General features: G+C 38.3%; 2 protein-coding genes across 9 annotated transcripts in view; one reads left to right on the top strand and one right to left on the bottom strand.

The window, feature by feature from the left end:
* The window catches only part of LOC123515634 (telomerase reverse transcriptase-like), a 254,291-nt gene that overhangs the window by 233,198 nt on the left and 1,819 nt on the right, over window positions 1-19,274 (bottom strand). The window contains exon 1 of one of the 8 annotated variants that reach the window (XM_045274440.1): window positions 633-683. The exons of 6 other annotated variants lie outside the window; for them this stretch is intronic. The gene's annotated coding sequence lies outside the window, so the exon portion shown is untranslated. Of the gene's footprint in view, window positions 1-632; window positions 684-19,274 lie in introns of those variants that run through there. One more of the 8 variants, XM_045274443.1, reaches the window with a different exon arrangement.
* LOC123515569 (MFS-type transporter clz9-like) lies at window positions 10,462-11,476 on the top strand. The gene is made up of 2 exons (XM_045274311.1): window positions 10,462-11,231; window positions 11,275-11,476. Exons 1-2 carry the CDS (start codon window positions 10,462-10,464, stop codon window positions 11,474-11,476), a joined length of 972 nt encoding a protein of 323 aa, XP_045130246.1.

A 19,274-nucleotide genomic window follows, 5' to 3' on the forward strand; every position in this document is an offset into this window, starting at 1 on the left:
GTAGAAAAAAAAACTTGGCAGGCAGTTCAACTCAGACTTTAATCACTGGGGTGGCTAGAGTCCGACTTATCGCGAAGATCAAGTTATTGGGGTGCAAGTTATCGAGGTTCAACAGTACCTGATTTTGCTCCAATGTGCTCTTGTTTGAAATACTAATGTTTGATATCACCCTAGCTTGCTCTATGACATCTATCAGTACATCAACATAATTATGCTTATTCCTGTACCTGTATTTTGATTGGCTTACATTTCAAAAGGCAGTACAGAATCTAAATGGTGATTGGTCAGCAAGATGTGACTGGTATTTATGAGCAACACGAGTTACCACATGCTACCAATGTCATAAATTTGGTTCCATTATACTTTGTGATATTCAATATTGTATTAGTGGAGTTGCTGGATTGAGCTCCAAAAAAGTTGTTTAAAGCAAACAAGCTGGTATACACTCTTGTTGTATTGGTAGAGAATTGAGTACTGTTGACCCCCACTAATTTGGACTAATAGGGGGAAAGCTTGGTCCAACAAGTGCAAATGTCCGACGTATATGAATTCCCCACACACACACACACACGAGACGCAGCAGAGGAAGGACGCGATACCGTCGCTCCCGACAATCAGCTGATCTTCACTACCTTTGTTTGGGTTTACAGTGGCCTGGGCGATAAGTGTGGACTCATTTTTCCTTTCATGAATACAGTGTTAAATAATAATGAGTGAGAAAGAGATTCCATCTAAATGCAGGTATGTGACACGGGAAAGAATGAAAGCTGATGATGACAATGTTGGTGTGGGAGGAGGAGAATTTGAAGGCTTTGATACGGCGCAAACTTCACTATTTGATAGAGTCTTAACTATCGAACGTAAATTGGATAAATTGATAAAGGAGAGTATGGGAATGAAAGAGAATGAAGAACAGGATAAAGAGCTCCAGAAATTGAAAGAAAGGATAAAAAGAGTGGAAAACGAAACTAGGCTAAGAACCGAAAATGAAGAATTAAAAGTCCAAATAGCGAACTATAAGAAATTGATGGAAGAAGGACTCGGTAAAGCCGAGAAAGAAAAAGAAAAGCTAAAATATCTAGTTAACAAAGAAGAAGAAAGAGTACAAGACGTGATTAAAAAAGAAGTACAAGCATGGAGAATCCAAGATAAGAAAGACAAGGAATCATTTCAAGAAGTATTTCAAGAACAGTTAAAAGAAAGAGATGAAAATATGACAAGCAAAATGATAGGAGTCCTCAAGAAAAAAGAAAATTTAGTAAGAGAAATTGCGGAAAAAAAGAGTGTAATTATTTTTGGACTGAAAGAAAAAAAATGTTAAATATAGACCAAGAAGGGAAAAAGACGAAATGAAATCAGTAAAAGACCTACTAAAACATCTGAATGACGAGGATAGACAGAACTTAGAAGAGGAAGTAGAAGAAATCCATAGAATGGGACCATATCAAGAAGGAACAGTGAGACCAATTAAGATATTACTAAAATCACAAGCAGCAGCAGAAGTACTATATAGAAAAACGAAACTCAGAGAAACAGAAGGTTGCAAAGATATATATATAAAGAAAAATAGAAACGAGGAGGAAAGGAAGAGACACAATGAACTGGTGGCAGAAGCAAGAGAAAAAATAATGAAAGGTCAGAGGAGGAGAAGAAGGCATTTTTGGAGAATTATAGGAGACAGGATAAGGAAATGGTATATAAAAGAGAAAGAAGAGAAAAGAATGGAGCAAGTTTAACTAAAATGATGAGAACAAGAGATTAAAATGATGTATACAAACATAGATGGGATTTTATCTAGTAAATTAGAATTAAGAGATTACATAAAGAAAGAAGAACCAGATATTGTATGCCTGGTGGAAACAAAGTTAAATGAGGCAATAAAATAGACATAGATAAAAGGTATAATATATGGAGAGAGAGAGAGGGTAAAGGAGGAGGAGGAGTCATGATGATGTTAAGGAAGGAGATAGTGGTAAATCAAGTGGGGTTTGGGAAGGAAAATCAGAAATACTGTATGTTAAGATGCATATTAACAAAAGGAGTTAACAATCATTGGAACATATGTGCCACCAAAACAAACTCATGGACTAACCAAGAATATAGAAACATGATAGATGACACAATAAGGAGTCTTACAAGAATCATTAAGGAAAGGAGAAAAGTGATATTGATAGGAGATTTCAACTGTAAGGAGGTAGACTGGGAAAATTATGAAAGTGGTATGGGGAAGATGCCTGGGAGATAGATTCCTGAACCTAATGATAGATAATTTGATGGTCCAAAGAGTAAAGGAAAACACAAGATTCAGAGGAAACGATGAGCCGGCAAGATTAGACCTAGTTTTTACAAGGGATATACCAATTAACGATGATATAAGATACAAGTGCCCATTGGGAAAGAGTGACCATGTAATATTAGAGATGGATATAGAAGAAGGAAAGGAAGATAGAGATGAATCATACAAAGGAGACCGATTAAATTACAGAAAGGCTGATATTGAGAATCTCAAGAACTATTTTAAAACGTAAACTGGGAGGAGATGGAAAACTCATTAACGGTTCAAGAGAAATATAACTTATTTTTGCAAATATACAAAACTGGGGTCAGGGAATATGTTCTGAAATATAGACCTAAAGAAGAAGGAAAGAAAGATTGGTTTAATGCAAGATGTGCTAGGGCAAAGGAGAAACGAGATGGAGCATGGAAAAGGTGGAGAAGAAACAAATCCAGAAAATAAGGAAAACTTCAAAACAGCAAGAAATGAATATGCTAAGGTGAGAAAGGAAGAAGAAAAGAACTATGAAAAGGACATTGTCGAAAAATGTAAGGAACAACCAAAATTGTTCTACAGATTCATAAATGGAAAAATAAGACAAAAAGAAACAATAGAAAGGTTAAAAGGAGAAAACGGAATGGTGGAAGACCCAAAAGTATGGCAGAACTGTTAAATAGTAAATTTCATGAGGTCTTTACTAAGGAATCCAAATTTGAAAGACCACAGGGTAATAGAGACTGTCTATATGAAAGAGATTAAAGTAACCAAGCTTGAAATAAAAAGTTGATGATGGAATTGGATGAGGAAAAGGCAATGGGACCGGATGAAGTCTCAGGCAGAATACTGAAAGAATGTAGGGAAGAACTAGCAAGTCCAATATACAACATCATAAAATGCTCAATAGAAAATGGAACAGTGCCAGTGGAGTGGAAAAGAGCTGAGGTGGTTCCCATATATAAGAGTGGAAGGAAGGAAGAACCTTTAAATTACAGGCGGTATCACTAACTAGTGTAATATGCAAGATGTGTGAAAAAGTAATAAAGAAGCAATGGATCGAGTTTCTTGAAGACAACAAAATATTATCAAATAGCCAATTTGGTTTTAGAAAAGGTCGGTCATGTGTGACAAATTTATTGAGTTTCTACTCTAGAATAGTTGATAAAGTACAAGAGAGAGGGATGGATTGACTGTATTTATTTAGATCTAAAAAAGGCTTTTGATAAAGTGCCACATGAAAGATTACTATGGAAGTTAGAGGAGAAGGGTGGCTTAAAAGGAAGCACATTGAGATGGATGAAGAATTACTTAAGGGGGAGAGAAATAAGGACGATAGTTAAAGATATGAAGTCCAAGTGGAGAACAGTAGACAGCGGAGTGCCACAGGGGTCAGTATTGGCACCAATACTTTTCTCGTATATATAAATGACATGCCAGAGGGAGTGAACAGCTACATAAATCTGTTTGCGGACGATGCGAAACTGTGCAGAGTCATTAAACAAAAAGAGGATTGTGAAATACTACAGGAAGACTTAAACAAGATCTGGAAATGGAGCAAAAAATGGGAGATGGAATTCAATGTGGACAAAAGCCATGTCATGGAAATGGGAAAAAGTGAAAGACGACCAGTGGGAATCTATAAGATGGGAGATGGAGTAGAACTAGAAAAAGTAAAAAAGGAAAAGGACTTGGGAGTGACAATGGAAGAAAATAATCAACCGGTTAGCCATATTGATAGAATTTTCAGAGAGACGTATAATTTGCTAAGGAATATTGGAGTAGCATTTCACTATATGGACAAGGAAATGATGAAGAAATTGATAAGTACTAAAATAAGACCTAGATTGGAATATGCAGGAGTTGTGTGGACTCCCATAAAAGAAACACATAAGAAAATTAGAGACTACAAAAATGGCTACAAGAATGGTTCCAGAATTTAAAGGGATGGCATATGAGGAGAGACTAAAGGCAATGGATCTACCAACCTTGGAGCAGAGAAGAGAGAGGGATTCTGATACAGGTTTATAAATTGATTAACGGAATGGATGAAGTTGATAATGAGAAACTGATCCTGAGAGAAGAATATGACTTTAGAAGCACAAGATCGCATAGTAAGAAACTAAGGAAGGGACGATCTCTGAGAGATGTTAAAAAATTTAGTTTCCCGCAAAGATGTGTTGAGACTTGGAACAGTTTGAGTGAGGAAGTGGTATCAGCAAAGAGTGTACATAGTTTTAAAGAAAAATTGGATAAGTGTAGATATGGAGACGGGACCACACGAGCATAAAGCCCAGGCCCTGTAAAACTACAACTAGGTAAATACAACTAGGTAAATACACACACATGGCCCGGTAGCTCAGTGGTTAGAGCGCTGGCTTCACAAGCCAGATGACCGGGTTCGATTGGCCGGTGGAGATATTTGGGTGTGTCTCCTTTCACGTAGCCCTGTTCACCTAGCAGTGAGTAGGTACGGGATGTAAATCGAGGAGTTGTGACCTTGTTGTCCCGGTGTGTGGTGTGTGCCTGGTCTCAGACCTATCCCAAGATCGGAAATAATGAGCTCTGAGCTCGTTCCGTAGGGTAATGTCTGGCTGTCTCGTCAGAGAGCAGATCAAACAGTGAATTACACACACACACACACACACACACACACACACACACACACACACACACATACACACACACACGCAGAAGTGATAAGCATAAGGTTAAAAAGTGACGGAAAAGAATTAATAATCATGGTGACCTACGTACCTCCTAAAACAAATTCTTGGACATTAAGGGAATACGACAATATGATCAAGGATACTTTACAGAGTTTGGAAAGTGTATTAACTGAAAAAAGAAAGGTGATACTAGTAGGAGATTTTAATTGTAAAGAAGTGGATTGGGAAAATCTAGTAAGTGGTGTTGGAGAGGAAGCATGGGAGAGATTCTTAATCTAATGATGGAAAATATGATGGAACATAGGGTGAAAGAAAATACTAGATATAGAGGAGATGATGAACCGGCTAGACTGGATTTGGTGTTAACACGAGAAGTGTATCTATGTAGGGATATACAATATAAATGTCCATTGGGGAAGAGTGATCATGTGGTTATGGAAATGCAGATGACAATAACACAGCGAAGGAGAGATGAGACATACAGGAGTGGTAGAATGAATTATAGAAAGATGGACACAGAAAATTTTGAAAAATTATTTTAGAACATTAAATTGGGAGATGTTACAAATCAGAGAAGTGCAAAAAAAAAATGAGATTTTTATGAAATATTATAAAGAAGGAGTTATGAAATTTGTACCAAAGTATAAACCGAGAGAGGAAGGAAGAAAGGATTGGTTTAATGCAACTTGTGTTAAGGCTAAAGAAAAGAGAGATGTGGCTTGGGAAAGATGGAAAAAGAGCAGGAATATACTAAATAAGGAGAATTATAGAGTGGCGAGAAATGAGTATGTAAGGGTAAGGAGGGAGGAAGAAAGAAAATTTGAAAAAGATATTGTAAGGAATATCCAAAATTATTTTACAGGTTCATAAATGGTAAACTTAAAAAGAGAGAGTCCATTGAAAGATTAAAAGGAGAGCAAGGTGTAGTAGATAACCCTAAGAATATTGCGGAATTGCTAAATAAGAGGTTTCAACAAGTATTTACTAAAGAAACAATGTTTGTAAAGCCTCAAAATGTAGAAGAAAATGTGCACATGGATGACATTAAGATACCTAAAAAGGAGTTATATAAAATGTTGGAGGAACTTAAAGATGATAAAGCGATGGGACCAGATGAAGTTTCAGGAAAATTATTGAAGGAATATAGAGAAAAATTGATTGATCCATTATATGATATTATAAGGCGCTCATTAGAAACCGGGGGAAGTACCGGTAGAGTGGAAAAAGAGCTGAAGTGGTGCCCATTTATAAGGGAGGCAATAAGGAAGAGCCTCTTAACTATAGACCTGTGTCTTTAACAAGTGTGGCCGGTAAGATTTGTGAGAGGGTGATAAAGAAATATTGGATACGGTTCCTGGAGGATCATAAGTTATTATCGGATCATCAATTTGGCTTTAGGAAAGGGAGGTCATGTGTAACAAATCTACTGAGCTTTTATTAGAGTGGTTGACAAAATACAAGAGAGAGAGGGATGGATGGACTGTGTATATTTGGATTTAAAAAAGCTTTTGACAAGGTACCTCACATGAGACTGCTATGGAAATTAGAGATTTATGGAGGACTGAAAGGAAAAGTGTTAAAGTGGATGGAAAACTACTTGAGATGGAGGAGATGAGAACGGTAATAAGGGATGCAAAGTCGGACTGGTTGGTGGTGGAGAGTGGAGTCCCACAAGGTTCAGTGCTGGCACCAATACTTTTCCTTGTCTATATTAATGATATGCCAGAGGGAGTAAACAGTTATATTAATTTGTTTGCGGATGATGCGAAATTGTGTAGGTGTGTGAAGAGTGAAGAAGATTGTGAAATTTTACAGGCAGATCTGGATAGGATCTGGGAGTGGAGCAAGAGGTGGGAGATGGAATTTAATCTGAGCAAAAGTCATGTAATGGAGATGAGGAAGAGTGGAAGACGGCCAAGAGGGTCATATAAGATGGGTGAAGAAGTAGTGTTGAAAAAGGTGGAAAAGGAAAAGGATTTGGGAGTGATAATACAAGACCATGGGCAATTTGAGGCTCATATTGACAAGATGTTTGGAGAAACATATAATTTCATTAGAAATATTGGATTAGCCTTTCATTATATGGATAAAGATATGATGAAGAAATTAATTAGTACGGTAATTAGACCAAGATTGGAATATGCTGGGGTGGTTTGGTCGCCTTATAAAAAGAAGCATATAAGGAAGTTGGAGAGATTGCAGAGAATGGCAACAAAAATGGTTCCGGAATTGGAAGAAATGACCTATGAGAAGAGATTAAAAGAAATTAATTTGCTTACCTTGGAATAAAGAAGAGAAAGAGGGGATTTAATACAGGTTTATAAACTGTTGAACAGTTTGGATGAAGTGGATAATGAGCAAATGATGTTGAGAGAAGAAAATTTAAATCGAACTACGAGATCGCATAGTAAAAAGATAGCCAAGGGAATATGCTTGAAGGATGTGAAGAAATACTGTTTCCCACAGAGATGTGTGGAGGTGTGGAATAGTTTGAGTGAGGAGGTGGTGTCAGCGAAGAGTGTGCATAGTTTTAAAGGAAAGTTGGATGTGTGTAGATATGGAGACTGGGCCACACGAGTATGATACCCAGGCCCTGCAAAATTACAACTAGATGAATACAACTAGGTGAATACACACACTGGATGAAGAGAAGGCAATGGGACCAGATGAAGTCTCAGGCAGAATACTGAAAGAATGTAGGGAAGAACTAGCAAGTCCTATATACAACATCATAAAATGCTCAATAGAAAATGGAACAGTACCAGTAGAATGGAAAAGAGCTGAGGTGGTTCCCATATATAAGAGCGGAAGGAAGGAACAACCCTTAAATTACAGACCGGTATCACTAACTAGTGTAATATGTAAGATGTGTGAAAGAATGATAAAGAAACAAAGGATCGAGTTCCTTGAAGACAACAAATTAATATCAAATAGCCAATTTGGTTTTAGAAAAAAGACGTTCGTGTGTAACTAACTTATTGAGTTTCTATTCTAGAATAGTTGATAGAGTACAAGAGAGAGAGGGATGGGTTGACTGTATTTATTTGGATTTAAAAAAGGCATTTGACAAAGTGCCACATGCAAGATTACTATGGAAGTTAGAGGAGAAGGGTGGCTTAAAAGGAAGCACATTGAGATGGATAGAAAATTATTTGAGGGGGAGAGAAATAAGGATGGTAGTTAAAGATATGAAGTCCAAGTGGAGAGCAGTAGAAAGCGGAGTGCCACAGGGGTCAGTATTGGCACCAATACTTTTCCTCATTTATATTAACGATATGCCAGAAGGAGTGAACAGCTACATAAATCTGTTTGCAGATGATACGAAACTGTGCAGAGTTATAAAGCAAAAAAAGGATTGTGAAATACTGCAAGAAGACCTAAATAAGATCTGGGAATGGAGTAAAAAGTGGGAAATGGAATTCAATGTGAACAAAAGCCATGTCATGGAAATGGGAAAGAGTGAAAGACAACCTGTGGGAATCTATAAGATGGGAGATGGAGTAAAACTGGAGAAAGTCAAAAAGGAAAAGGACTTAGGAGTGACGATGGAAGAAAATAATCAACCAGTAAGCCATATTGATAGAATTTTTAGAGAAACATAATTTGCTAAGGAATATTGGAATAGCATTTCACTACATGGACAAAGATATGATGAAGAAATTGATAAGTACTATAATAAGACCCAGATTGGAATATGCAGGAGTAGTGTGGACCCCTCATAAAAAGAAACACATAAGGAAATTGAAGAGACTACAAAAAATGGCTCCAAGAATTATTCCAGAATTTGAAGGAATGACATATGAGGAGAGACCAAAGGCTATGGATCTACCAACCCTGTAACAAAGAAGGGAGAGAGGAGACCTGATACAAGTTTATAAATTGATCAACGGAATGGACCAAGTGGATAATGAGAAACTGATCCTGAGAGAAGAATATGACATCCGAAGCACAAGATTGCATAATAAAAATCTGAGAAAAGGAAGATGTCCGAGAGATGTTAAAAAATATAGTTTCCCGCAAAGATGTATTGGGACGTGGAACAGTTTAAATGAAGAAGTAGTGTCTGCAACGAGTGTGCATACTTTTAAAGAAAGATTGGATAGGTATAGATATGGAGATGGGGCCACACGAGCATAAAGCCCAAGCCCTGTAAAACTACAACTAGGTAAATACACACACACACACACACACACACACACACACACACACACACACACACACACACACACACACACACTGTAAAGAAGTGGACTGGGAAAATTATTAAAGTGGTATTGGGGAAGAAGCCTGGGGAGATAGATTCCTGAATCTAATGATAGATAATATGATGTATATGAACATAGATGGGGTTTTATCAAGTAAATTAGAATTAAGAGATTACATAAAGAAAGAACCAGATAATGTATACCTAGTGGAAACAAAGTTAAATGAGGCAATAAAAATAGACATACATAAAAAGTATAACATATGGAGGAGAGACAGAGTGGGTAAAAGAGAAGGAGGAGTCATGATGTTAAGGAAAGAGATGTTGGTAAATCAAGTGGAGTTTGGGGAAGAAAAATCAGAAATACTGTATATTAAGATACATATTAATAAAAAGGAGTTAACAATCATTGGAACATAGAGTATTTGAGGGTCTGTGCGCCAGTCGGGTCTGTGCGCTAAGCCCCGCGTTAAATCTCATAACACACAAACAGAGTGTTTAAATGGCGGGCCGTAGTTCAAATTTTCCCGCCAGTACCGTTCCAGTGTTGTGTTTGCGCCAGGGAGAGAGAGGCAGTGCGTCTTCCGCTATACTGAGGTAAGTTGTCTTCCGCTAACTGTTTCGTTAACACACATGAATATCAGTGTTAGTCACTGCTACCTATTTTGATACAAAACTGACATAACTTGTCAATCAATTCTTTGTTATAATACATGACTGTCAAATGGTTGAGGATAAACATGCCTGAGTGTCAGCAAATAGGAGAGGGCGTGGGTAGCGCGCAAACCCGCCACAAACGCTCATGGCGGGTCGCGCCCACCAGGCAAAAGCAACACTAGGCTAGAGTGCTTGTTTTGTTTTGTTTTCTTTTTAGGCTATCTGTATTTTCAGTTTTTTTTTTTTTTTTTGGAAAAATGAAAAAATATTATTCCATTATGCATGTTAATTTGTATTTTGCTCTGATCCTTTTCAACAGCCCTTGCTGAAATGGCATCAACACAGCGGTACAAACAAGAACAAGTGGAGAAAGCTGTGGAGCTGGTAAGATCTAAACAGATGTCCCTGAATGCCGCCTCCAAAACTTTTGGTATCCCTTACGCCACCCTTGGGGATAAGGTCAGGGGAAGAAGACCTATGCAGCCTGCTCCCAAAACAGTTCTGTCAATGGAAGAGGAGAAGAAGCTAGTAGATTGGCTGATTGAAGTGTCTAAACGAGGTTTTGGACGGACCAAAGACGACCTCAAAGACATGGTGAAAACCATTCTCGATGATAGGGAAGAGAGGACTGTCTTCAAAACAACCGCCCTGGAAAGGATTGGATGCGAGCCTTTTTCAAGAGGCATCCAGAGATACGGGAAAGAATTGGACAACCACTTGGCCGTGAGAGAGCAATTGTGACAAAGGATGCTCTAGGTGAATGGTTTCAGCAAATGAAACATTACCTGGACACCATCGATCCCACTTTGTTGACCTCTCCTGACCGGATCTTTAATGCTGATGAAAGTGGTTTTAATATATGTCCAAAGACAAAGAAAATCATCAGCATGACAGGAGCAAAACACGTCTACTCTGTCACAAGTGGCAAACGGCAGCAAGTGACAATGTTGGCCTGCTCCTCTGCCATGGGGCAGTACCTTCCACCGCTGCTGATCTTTCCCTACACCAGAGATCCTCGCTTCAATGCGTTGGAAGGTTTTGAAGAGGCTTTTTTTCAAAAAACTCCAAATGGTTGGATCACTGAGGTGGTCTTTCTTAGCTTTCTGAGGGACATTTTCATTCCCAAATTGGGAGAAAAGCGACCAGTGGTGCTGTTTGTGGACGGCCATTCCAGCCATCATTCCCTGGCAATCTGCACGCTGTGTAACGAGAATGGTGTCATCCTTTACTGCCTGAAGGCGCATGCCAGTCACCTTATCCAGCCACTGGATCAAGCTTTCTTTGGGGCAATCAAACTAGCATGGAGTGAAGCCGTCAGAAAGTTTCAGTACCAAACTGGAGAGAGTGTCACCATGTGCACGTTTGCCCGCACACTAAAGAAAGCTTGGGACACTACAGCACGACCAGAGCTTGCTTACAAGGGATTTGTTAAGTCTGGGATCTATCCTTTAACCCTGAGGTTGTACTCAACTCAGACAAGCTGAAGCCAAGCTGCAGTTTCTCCAGCGCTGCTCCAGTCACTCTCCCTACCTCAGCATCTTTTGGCATCACTGCTCTTCCCGCATGTACCCCAACAATCTCAACCTCTGTTCCTTCTGCTTCACCAGCAGCCAAATCCAAGTTCCCTGGGCCAGAACAAAGAACTCCCACTCTCTCAGCATTCTCCAACATTTTTGAGCTGATGAAGCTAAGCCTGTCATTAGGGGAAGGAACAACTCTAAAATTCATGAAGCGGTACGAGGAGCGATACGACATGGATGACCCACCCTATGAAGACTGGAAGGTGTTGTTGGAGAAAACCTTACAGCCTGCCTCACAGTCCCTGCCTTCCACATCCCAGCCTGCCTCACAACCCCTGCCTTCCACATACCAGGCTGCCTCACAAACCCTGCCTTCCACATCCCAGCCTGCCTCACAACCCCTGCTTTACACATCCCAGGCTGCCTCACAAACCCTGCCTTCCACATCCCAGCCTGCCTCACAACCCCTGCTTTACACATCCCAGGCTGCCTCACAACCCCTGCCTTCCACATCCCAGCCTGCCTCACAACCCCTGCCTTACACATCCCAGCCTGCCTCACAACCCTTGCCTTCCACATCCCAGCCTGCTCCACAACCCCTGCCTTACACATCCCAGCCTGCTCCACAACCTCTGCCTTCTACAAAGAAAAATTCCAAAACGATTGATGATTACCTCACGCTGCCCTCATTCCCGAAGAAAAAAGGATTAAAAAAGATCATCGCAGTATTGCCATGCTCAATAAGCGGTGTTGAGTACCGCAAATGATTGAAGAGAAACAGAGAAAGAAACAAGAGGAGGAGAGGAGAAAATGGAAAGAAAAAGAAAGAGAGAAGAGAGAAAAAAAATTATAGAACAAGAAGCTGAAGCAAAGAGAAAGAGAATGGAGGAAAAGAAAAGGCAGAAGGAAAACAACAGGAAAGAAAAAGAAAAGAGAAAAAGGAAAGAAAAACGATTCAGGACACTTCAGTATGTTTCCCAAAAGCAGAAAGACAAGGAAACAGAAACTTCAGAGAGTGCGGATGAGCCAGTCTTGGACGATGACTCGGATGATGTAATTGATGATATGAACGAGCTCTGTGGAAAATGTCAATGTGAAACAAAAGGAAAGTTAAGGATAAAATGTGTATTGTGTGACAGCTGGTGGCATGCAGAATGTCTGAGTGAGATGAATTTGAGTGAAAAGTCTCAGGAGGACATTGATACAATGGATACTGAGTTTTTTTTAATAAATGTAATTAGGCTATTTTGATACTGTTGAATGATTTTTTTCACGGAGTATTCTTAAGATTTTCGTTTCGATTTCTGAAAGGCATTTATTTGTTATTTTGACACTGTTAAATGAAACATTTCACGGAATATTCTTAAGATTTTCGTTTTTAACTCTGAGACATTTATTTGTTATTTTGATACTGGTAAATGAAACTTTTCCCGGAGTATTGTTAAGATTTTTGTTTTGAACTCTGTGGGACATTTATTTGTTTATGATATTCATAACTAAAGCACAGTTTTTATGTTTGTCAATACACTATTTTAAAAATAAAAAAGTTAGTTTGCAATCTTTCATTTATTTTTCCAAAGCTTTTACTCCTTGAGAGGCAAGAGGATTTATCAACTACCTATTGAGAGTGATTTTGATAGCTTGTAGATTAAAACAAAGAACTTAAGGCACCTAGCGCGATGACCCGACATGCCATAGCGCACTGACCCCCTGGCGCAATCCTCAACCTAGCGAGACCCGGCTGGGTGGCGACAGATACCTAACTTTCCCTTACTTACAGTGCACAATCGGGGAAACTGCAGCGATTGAGGGTAGCGCGTTACCCGCCATCATGAGCAGACAAAATTTTACACTCCTTGTTAAAATTTCGTTTTTGTATTCAAGTTTGGTGATTTTGTAGCAATTTTTTTTCTGCTTAGGGTAGTGCAAACTGCCTCCTCTATTCTATGTGCCACCAAAAACAAATTCATGGACTAATCAAGAATATAAAGACATGATAGATGACACAATAAGGAATCTTACGAGAATCACTAAAGAAAGGAGAAAAGTGATATTAGTAGGAGATTTCAACTGTAAAGAAGTGGACTGGGAATATTATGAAAGTGGTATGGGGGAAGAAGCCTGGGGAAAAAAATTCCTGAACCTAATGATTGATAATATGATTGACCAAAGAGTAAAGGAAAACACAAGATTCAGAGGAAACGACAAGGTGGCAAGATTGGACCTAGTTTTTACAAGGGGTATACAAATGAATGATGATATAAGATATGTGCCCATTGGGAAAGAGTGACCATGTAATATTAGAAATGGATATAGAAGAGGGAAAGGAAGATAGAGACGAATCATACAAAGGGGACTGATTAAATTACAGAAAGGCTTGTATTGAGAACCTCAAAAACTATTTTAAAAATGTAAACTGGGAGGATATGGAAAAGTCAGAGACACTGCAAGAGAAGTATAGCTTATTTTTGGAAATATACAAAACAGGAGTCAGGGAATATGTCCCAAAATATAGACCTAAAGATGAAGGAAAGAAAGATTGGTTTAATGCAAGATGTGCTAGGGCAAAGGAGAAAAGAGATGGAGCATGGAAAAGGTGGAGGAGAAATAGAAATACAGAAAATAAGGAAAATTTCAAAACAGCAAGAAATGAATATGCTAAGGTGAGAAAGGAAGAAGAAAGGAACTATGAAAAGGACATTGTCGAAAAATGTAAGGAACAACCGAAATTGTTCTACAGATTCAAAAATGGAAAAATAAGGCAAAAAGAAACAATAGAAGGGTTAACAGGAGAGAACGGGATGGTGGAAGACCCAAAAAGTATAGCAGAACTGTTAAATAGTAAATTTCAGGAGGTCTTTGCTAAGGAATCCAACTTTCAAAGACCACAGGATAATAAAGAGACTGTCCATATGAAAGAGATTAAAGTAACCAAGCCTGAAATAAAAGAGTTGATGACGGAATTAGATGAGGAGAAGGTAATGGGACTGGATGAAGTCTCACGCAGAATATCAAAAGAATGTAGAGAAGAACTAGCAAAGTCCTATATACATCATAAAATGCTCAATAGAAAATGGAACAGTACCAGTAGAATGGAAAAGAGCTGAGGTGGTTCCCATATATAAGAACGGAAGGAAGGAGGAACCTTTAAATTACAGACCGTATCACTAACTAGTGTAATATGCAAGATGTGTGAAAGAATAATAAAGAAACAATACATCGAGTTCCTTGAAGACAACAAATTATTAACAAATAGCCAATTTGGTTTTAGAAAAAGACAGTCGTGTGTAACTAATTTACTGAGTTTCTACTCTAGAATAGTTGATAGAGTACAAGAGAGAGAGGGATGGGTCGAGTGTATTTATTTGGATTTAAAAAAGGCGTTTGATAAAGTGCCACATGCAAGATTACTGTGGAAGTTAGAGGAGAAGGGTGGCTTAAAAGGAAGCACATTGAGATGAATGGAAAATTATTTTGGGGGGAGAGAAATAAGGACGGTAGTTAAAGATATGAAGTCCAAATGGAGAGCAGTAGAAAGTGGAGTGTCGCAGGGGTCAGTATCAGCGCCAATACTTTTCCTCATGTATATATAAACTACATGCCAGAAGGAGTGAACAGCTACATAAATCTGTTTGCGGATGATACTAAACTGTGCAGAGTTATAAAGCAAAAAGAGGATTGTGAAATACTGCAGTAAGACCTAAATAAGATCTGGGAATGGGAGTAAAAAGTGGGAAATGGAATTCAATGTGGACAAAAGCCATGTCATGGAAATGGGAAAGAGTGAAAGATGACCTGTGGGAATCTATAAGATGGGAGATGGAGTAGAACTGGAGAAAGTCAAAAAGGAAAAGGACTTAGGAGTGATGATGAAAGAAAACAATCAACCGGTAAGCCATATTAAAAGAATTTTCTGAGATATATATAATTTGCTTAGGAATATTGGATTAGCATTTCACTACATGGACAAAGAAATGATGAAGAAATTGATAAGTACTATAATAAGACCCAGATTGGAATATGCAGGAGTAGTGTGGACCCCTCATAAAAAGAAACACATAAGGAAGTTGGAGAGACTACAAAAAATGGCTACAAGAATGGTTCCAGAATTTGAAGTGATGACATATGAGGAGAGATTAAAGGCTATGAATCTACCATTCCTGGAACAGAGAAGGGAGAGAGGGGATCTGATACAAGTTTATAAATTAATCAACGAAATGGACCAAGTGGATAATGAGAAACTGATCCTGAGAGAAGAATATGACATTCGAAGCACAAGATCGCATAGTAAAAAGCTGAGAAAGGGAAGATGTCTGAGAGATGTTAAAAAATATAGTTTCCCACAAAGATGTGTTGAGACATGGAACAGTTTGATTGAAGAAATGGTGTCAGCAACAAGTGTGCATAATTTTAAAGAAAAATTGGATAAGTGTAGATATGGAGATGGGGCCACACGAGCATAAGGCCCAGGCCTTTAAAACTACAACTAGGTAAATACAGCTAAGTAAATACACACAAGTCCTATATACAACATCATAAAATGCTGAACAGATAATGGAACAGTACCAGTGGAATGGAAAAGAGCTAAGGTGGTTTCCATATATAAGAGCGGAATGAAGGAAGAACCTCTAAATTACAGACCAGTATCACTAACTAATGTAATATGTAAGATGTGTGAAAGAGTAATAAAGAAACAATGGATCGAGTTCCTTGAAGACAACAAATTATTAACAAATAACCAATTTGGCTTTAGAAAAGGTCGGTCGTGTGTAACAAATTTACTGAGTTTCTACTCTAAAATAGTTAATAGGGTACAAGAGAGAGAGGGATGGGTTGATTGTATTTACTTGGATTTGAAAAAGGCATTTGATAAAGTGCCACATGCAAGGTTACTGTGGAAATTAGAGGAGAAGGGTGGTTTAAAAGGATTCACATTGAGATGGATGGAAAATTATTTGAGGGGGAGAGAAATAAGGACAGTAGTCAAAGATATGAAGCCTAAGTGGAGAGCAGTAGAAAGCGGAGTGCCACAGGGGTCAGTATTGGCGACAATATTTTTTTCATTTATATAAATGACATGCCAGAAGGAGGGAAGAGCTACATAAATCTGTTTGCGGACGATGCCAAACTGTGCAGAGTTATAAAGGAAAAAGAGGATTGTGAAATACTGCAAGAAGACCTAAATAAGATCTGGGAATGGAGTAAAAAAAGGGTGATGGAATTCAATGTGGACAAAAGCCATGTCATAGAAATGGGAAAGAGTGAAAGACGACCAGTGGGAATCTATATGATGGAAGATGGAGTAGAACTGGAGAAAGTAAAAAAGGAAAAGGATTTGGGAGTGACGATGGAAGAAAATAATCAACTGGCAAGCCATATTGATAGAAATTTCAGAGAAACATACAATTTGCTAAGGAATATTGGAATAGCATTTCACTATATGGACAAAGAAATGATGAAGAAACTGATAAGTACTGTAAAAAGACCCAGATTGGAATATGCACGACTAGTGTGGACCCCTCACCAAAAGAAACACATAAGGAAGGTGGAGAGACTATAAAAAATGGCTACAAGAATGGTCCCAGAACTTGAAGGGATGACATATGAGGAGAGACTAAAGGCTATGGATCTTCCACCATTGGAGCAGAGAAGGGAGAGAGGGGATTTCATACAAGTTTATAAATTGATAAACGGAATGGACCAAGTGGACAATGAGTATCTGATCCTGAGAGAAGAATATACCAGTTGAAGCACAAGATTGCATAGTAAGAAGCTGAGGAAGGGAAGATGTGTAAGAGATATTAAAAAGTATAGTTTCCCGCAAAGATGTGTTGAGACGTGGAACAGTTTGAATGAAGAAGTAGTGTCTGCAACGAGTGTGCATAGTTTTAAAGTAAAATATGTAAATAGTTGTGAAGCATCACCATAGCTGTCAACCCCTGGAAGTCCTAATGAGTGAGAAGCAGGGGTCCAAGGGGTGCAGCCCCTGGTTAGGTCCAGGGTACCGCCCTGGTTGAGGATGTGTAGGAGGGTGAAGGCGCTCTATACCACCCTAACAATAACAACAACAAAGCATGAGATAGATTTATGTATAGTGATTACTGGTTGGCTTTAATCAACAAATCAGGTGAAGGCTTACAAACTGAAGAAAAGTGGACATTTTATAATCCAGAATATTTGGCTTTATAATTTCTCTTAGAAAATATCATGTTAAAATGAATAACTGGGAAATATATGTAAAAATGTTTGAGTTTTTAGAGGTGATGCATGTGATATTAAAATTAAGGTAAAATACGGAAGTCTCACGCTTGATGTATGAAAGTTGATAAGTATGCTAGCTAAGCCGAGCAAAGCCAAGCCAATTCTTGGTTATTTATTATTTTCTAGTATCTGTGTATATACCACAAAGGCTAACTTTTATTTTTTTGTGTAAATGGTTAGGTGTGGGAAGCATATTATACTTACATTTCAGTTCATGGTTCATATTTTTTTTTAACCTTCCCCTCCCTTATATCTACTAAACATGTACAATAATGCCATTTCTTACAACACATCCACTTGGCTTGTCTTTTGTTCCAGTTTTATTGCTGTTTCAACTAATACACCATATGTAACTACAGCCCATCATACGGTTTACATCTCACTGTTTGGAGCATTTCTAGAACCATTTTATCCTGCTAGAAGCTTAGCACAGTGGTGCCTCAGGATACAAGCATCTTGTCTTACAAGCAATTAAGATTACGAACACAAAATACTCATAAAATTCAAATCAGTATACAGGCATTCACTCAGGTTACAAGCAATACTGTGGTTAACCCACATGGTTCCCACCAGCATGATGAATCACACACTCTATGTCTGCATACAGACACACACACACAAAATGGCCATAAGTCACAGACTGGTGAAAGAGTAAAACTGAATATATATATATATATATATATATATATATATATATATATATATATATATATATATATATATATATATATATATATATATATATATATATATAAACAGAGAGAGAAACAACAGTCTGACAATAAGTAACAAGGAATGCATCAATGGTTGTATTTTGATGCCTAGAACACGAAATGAGTACTTCTGACTGTCAGAAATCCTTAAGAAAAACCCATGGGCTTGAGAAAAATCTCTAGACTTCAGGAAAATTTCTCAAAATACAGGGATTTGTTGTATTCTACACATCAAAATGCAATCATTGATGCATAACTAAGTCTAACCTCTAACTAAACCTAACTACAACCCTGTTGAAAACCTAATTTACTCAGTGTCCTCTGTCTTGACCTTGGTCCTCTCTCCTCAGACCAGCAAACATGGAAAAAAAAATATTTGGTTGTAGGAAGGGCCATGAAAATCAAGAAAATTGTGAGGTTAAAGGACATAGTTTACTGATGGTGTGTATATAAATTCACTGCAATTCTTAGGTACATGAGGAACACGCTATACACTAGTGGATCGCCATCTTACTATACTACACCTTATTACATTACACTATTATTGTTCAAGTCATCCTCTAAACTGTGGTGTTGGCTTTTTTTTTTTTTATGTTATGGTCTATAGCACCAGTAGGTACACTTGAGGAGTAAGTAGGAAGCACTATTCAGCTTCCACCCATTAGTGGCACAGGCAATTTCATTTATAATGGTACCCATATTAGGGCCCATATCACCACCCAAGTGCATCTTGGGTGGTGACATGGGTATCATGGTGATATGTAGGTAACTTTAAACCATTCAACCAATGGCATAGCTTCAAAGTGGAAAGTGGTGGGATTCAAACCTACACATAGACATTTGCCCGATCCCACACTAACCACCTTATCCACTACACCACTGCCTCCATGCCTGTGGACCTCATTCTGGTAAGAAATTCTAGTAAGCTCTGAAATTTGAAGCGACTTAGTTACACACTCACAGATGCATTAACACCACCCA

The sequence above is a fragment of the Portunus trituberculatus genome, chromosome 39 (genome assembly GCF_017591435.1).
Source record: "Portunus trituberculatus isolate SZX2019 chromosome 39, ASM1759143v1, whole genome shotgun sequence".
NCBI classification, from domain to species: domain Eukaryota; kingdom Metazoa; phylum Arthropoda; class Malacostraca; order Decapoda; family Portunidae; genus Portunus; species Portunus trituberculatus.

Coding starts and splice junctions, on each gene's coding strand:
- LOC123515569 (XM_045274311.1), top strand. CDS start 10,462: ATGCGAGCCTTTTTCAAGAGGCATCCAGAGATACGGGAAAGAATTGGA. Junction 11,232..11,274: donor GCTTACAAGGGATTTGTTAA/GTCTGGGATCTA, acceptor TACTCAACTCAG/ACAAGCTGAAGCCAAGCTGC.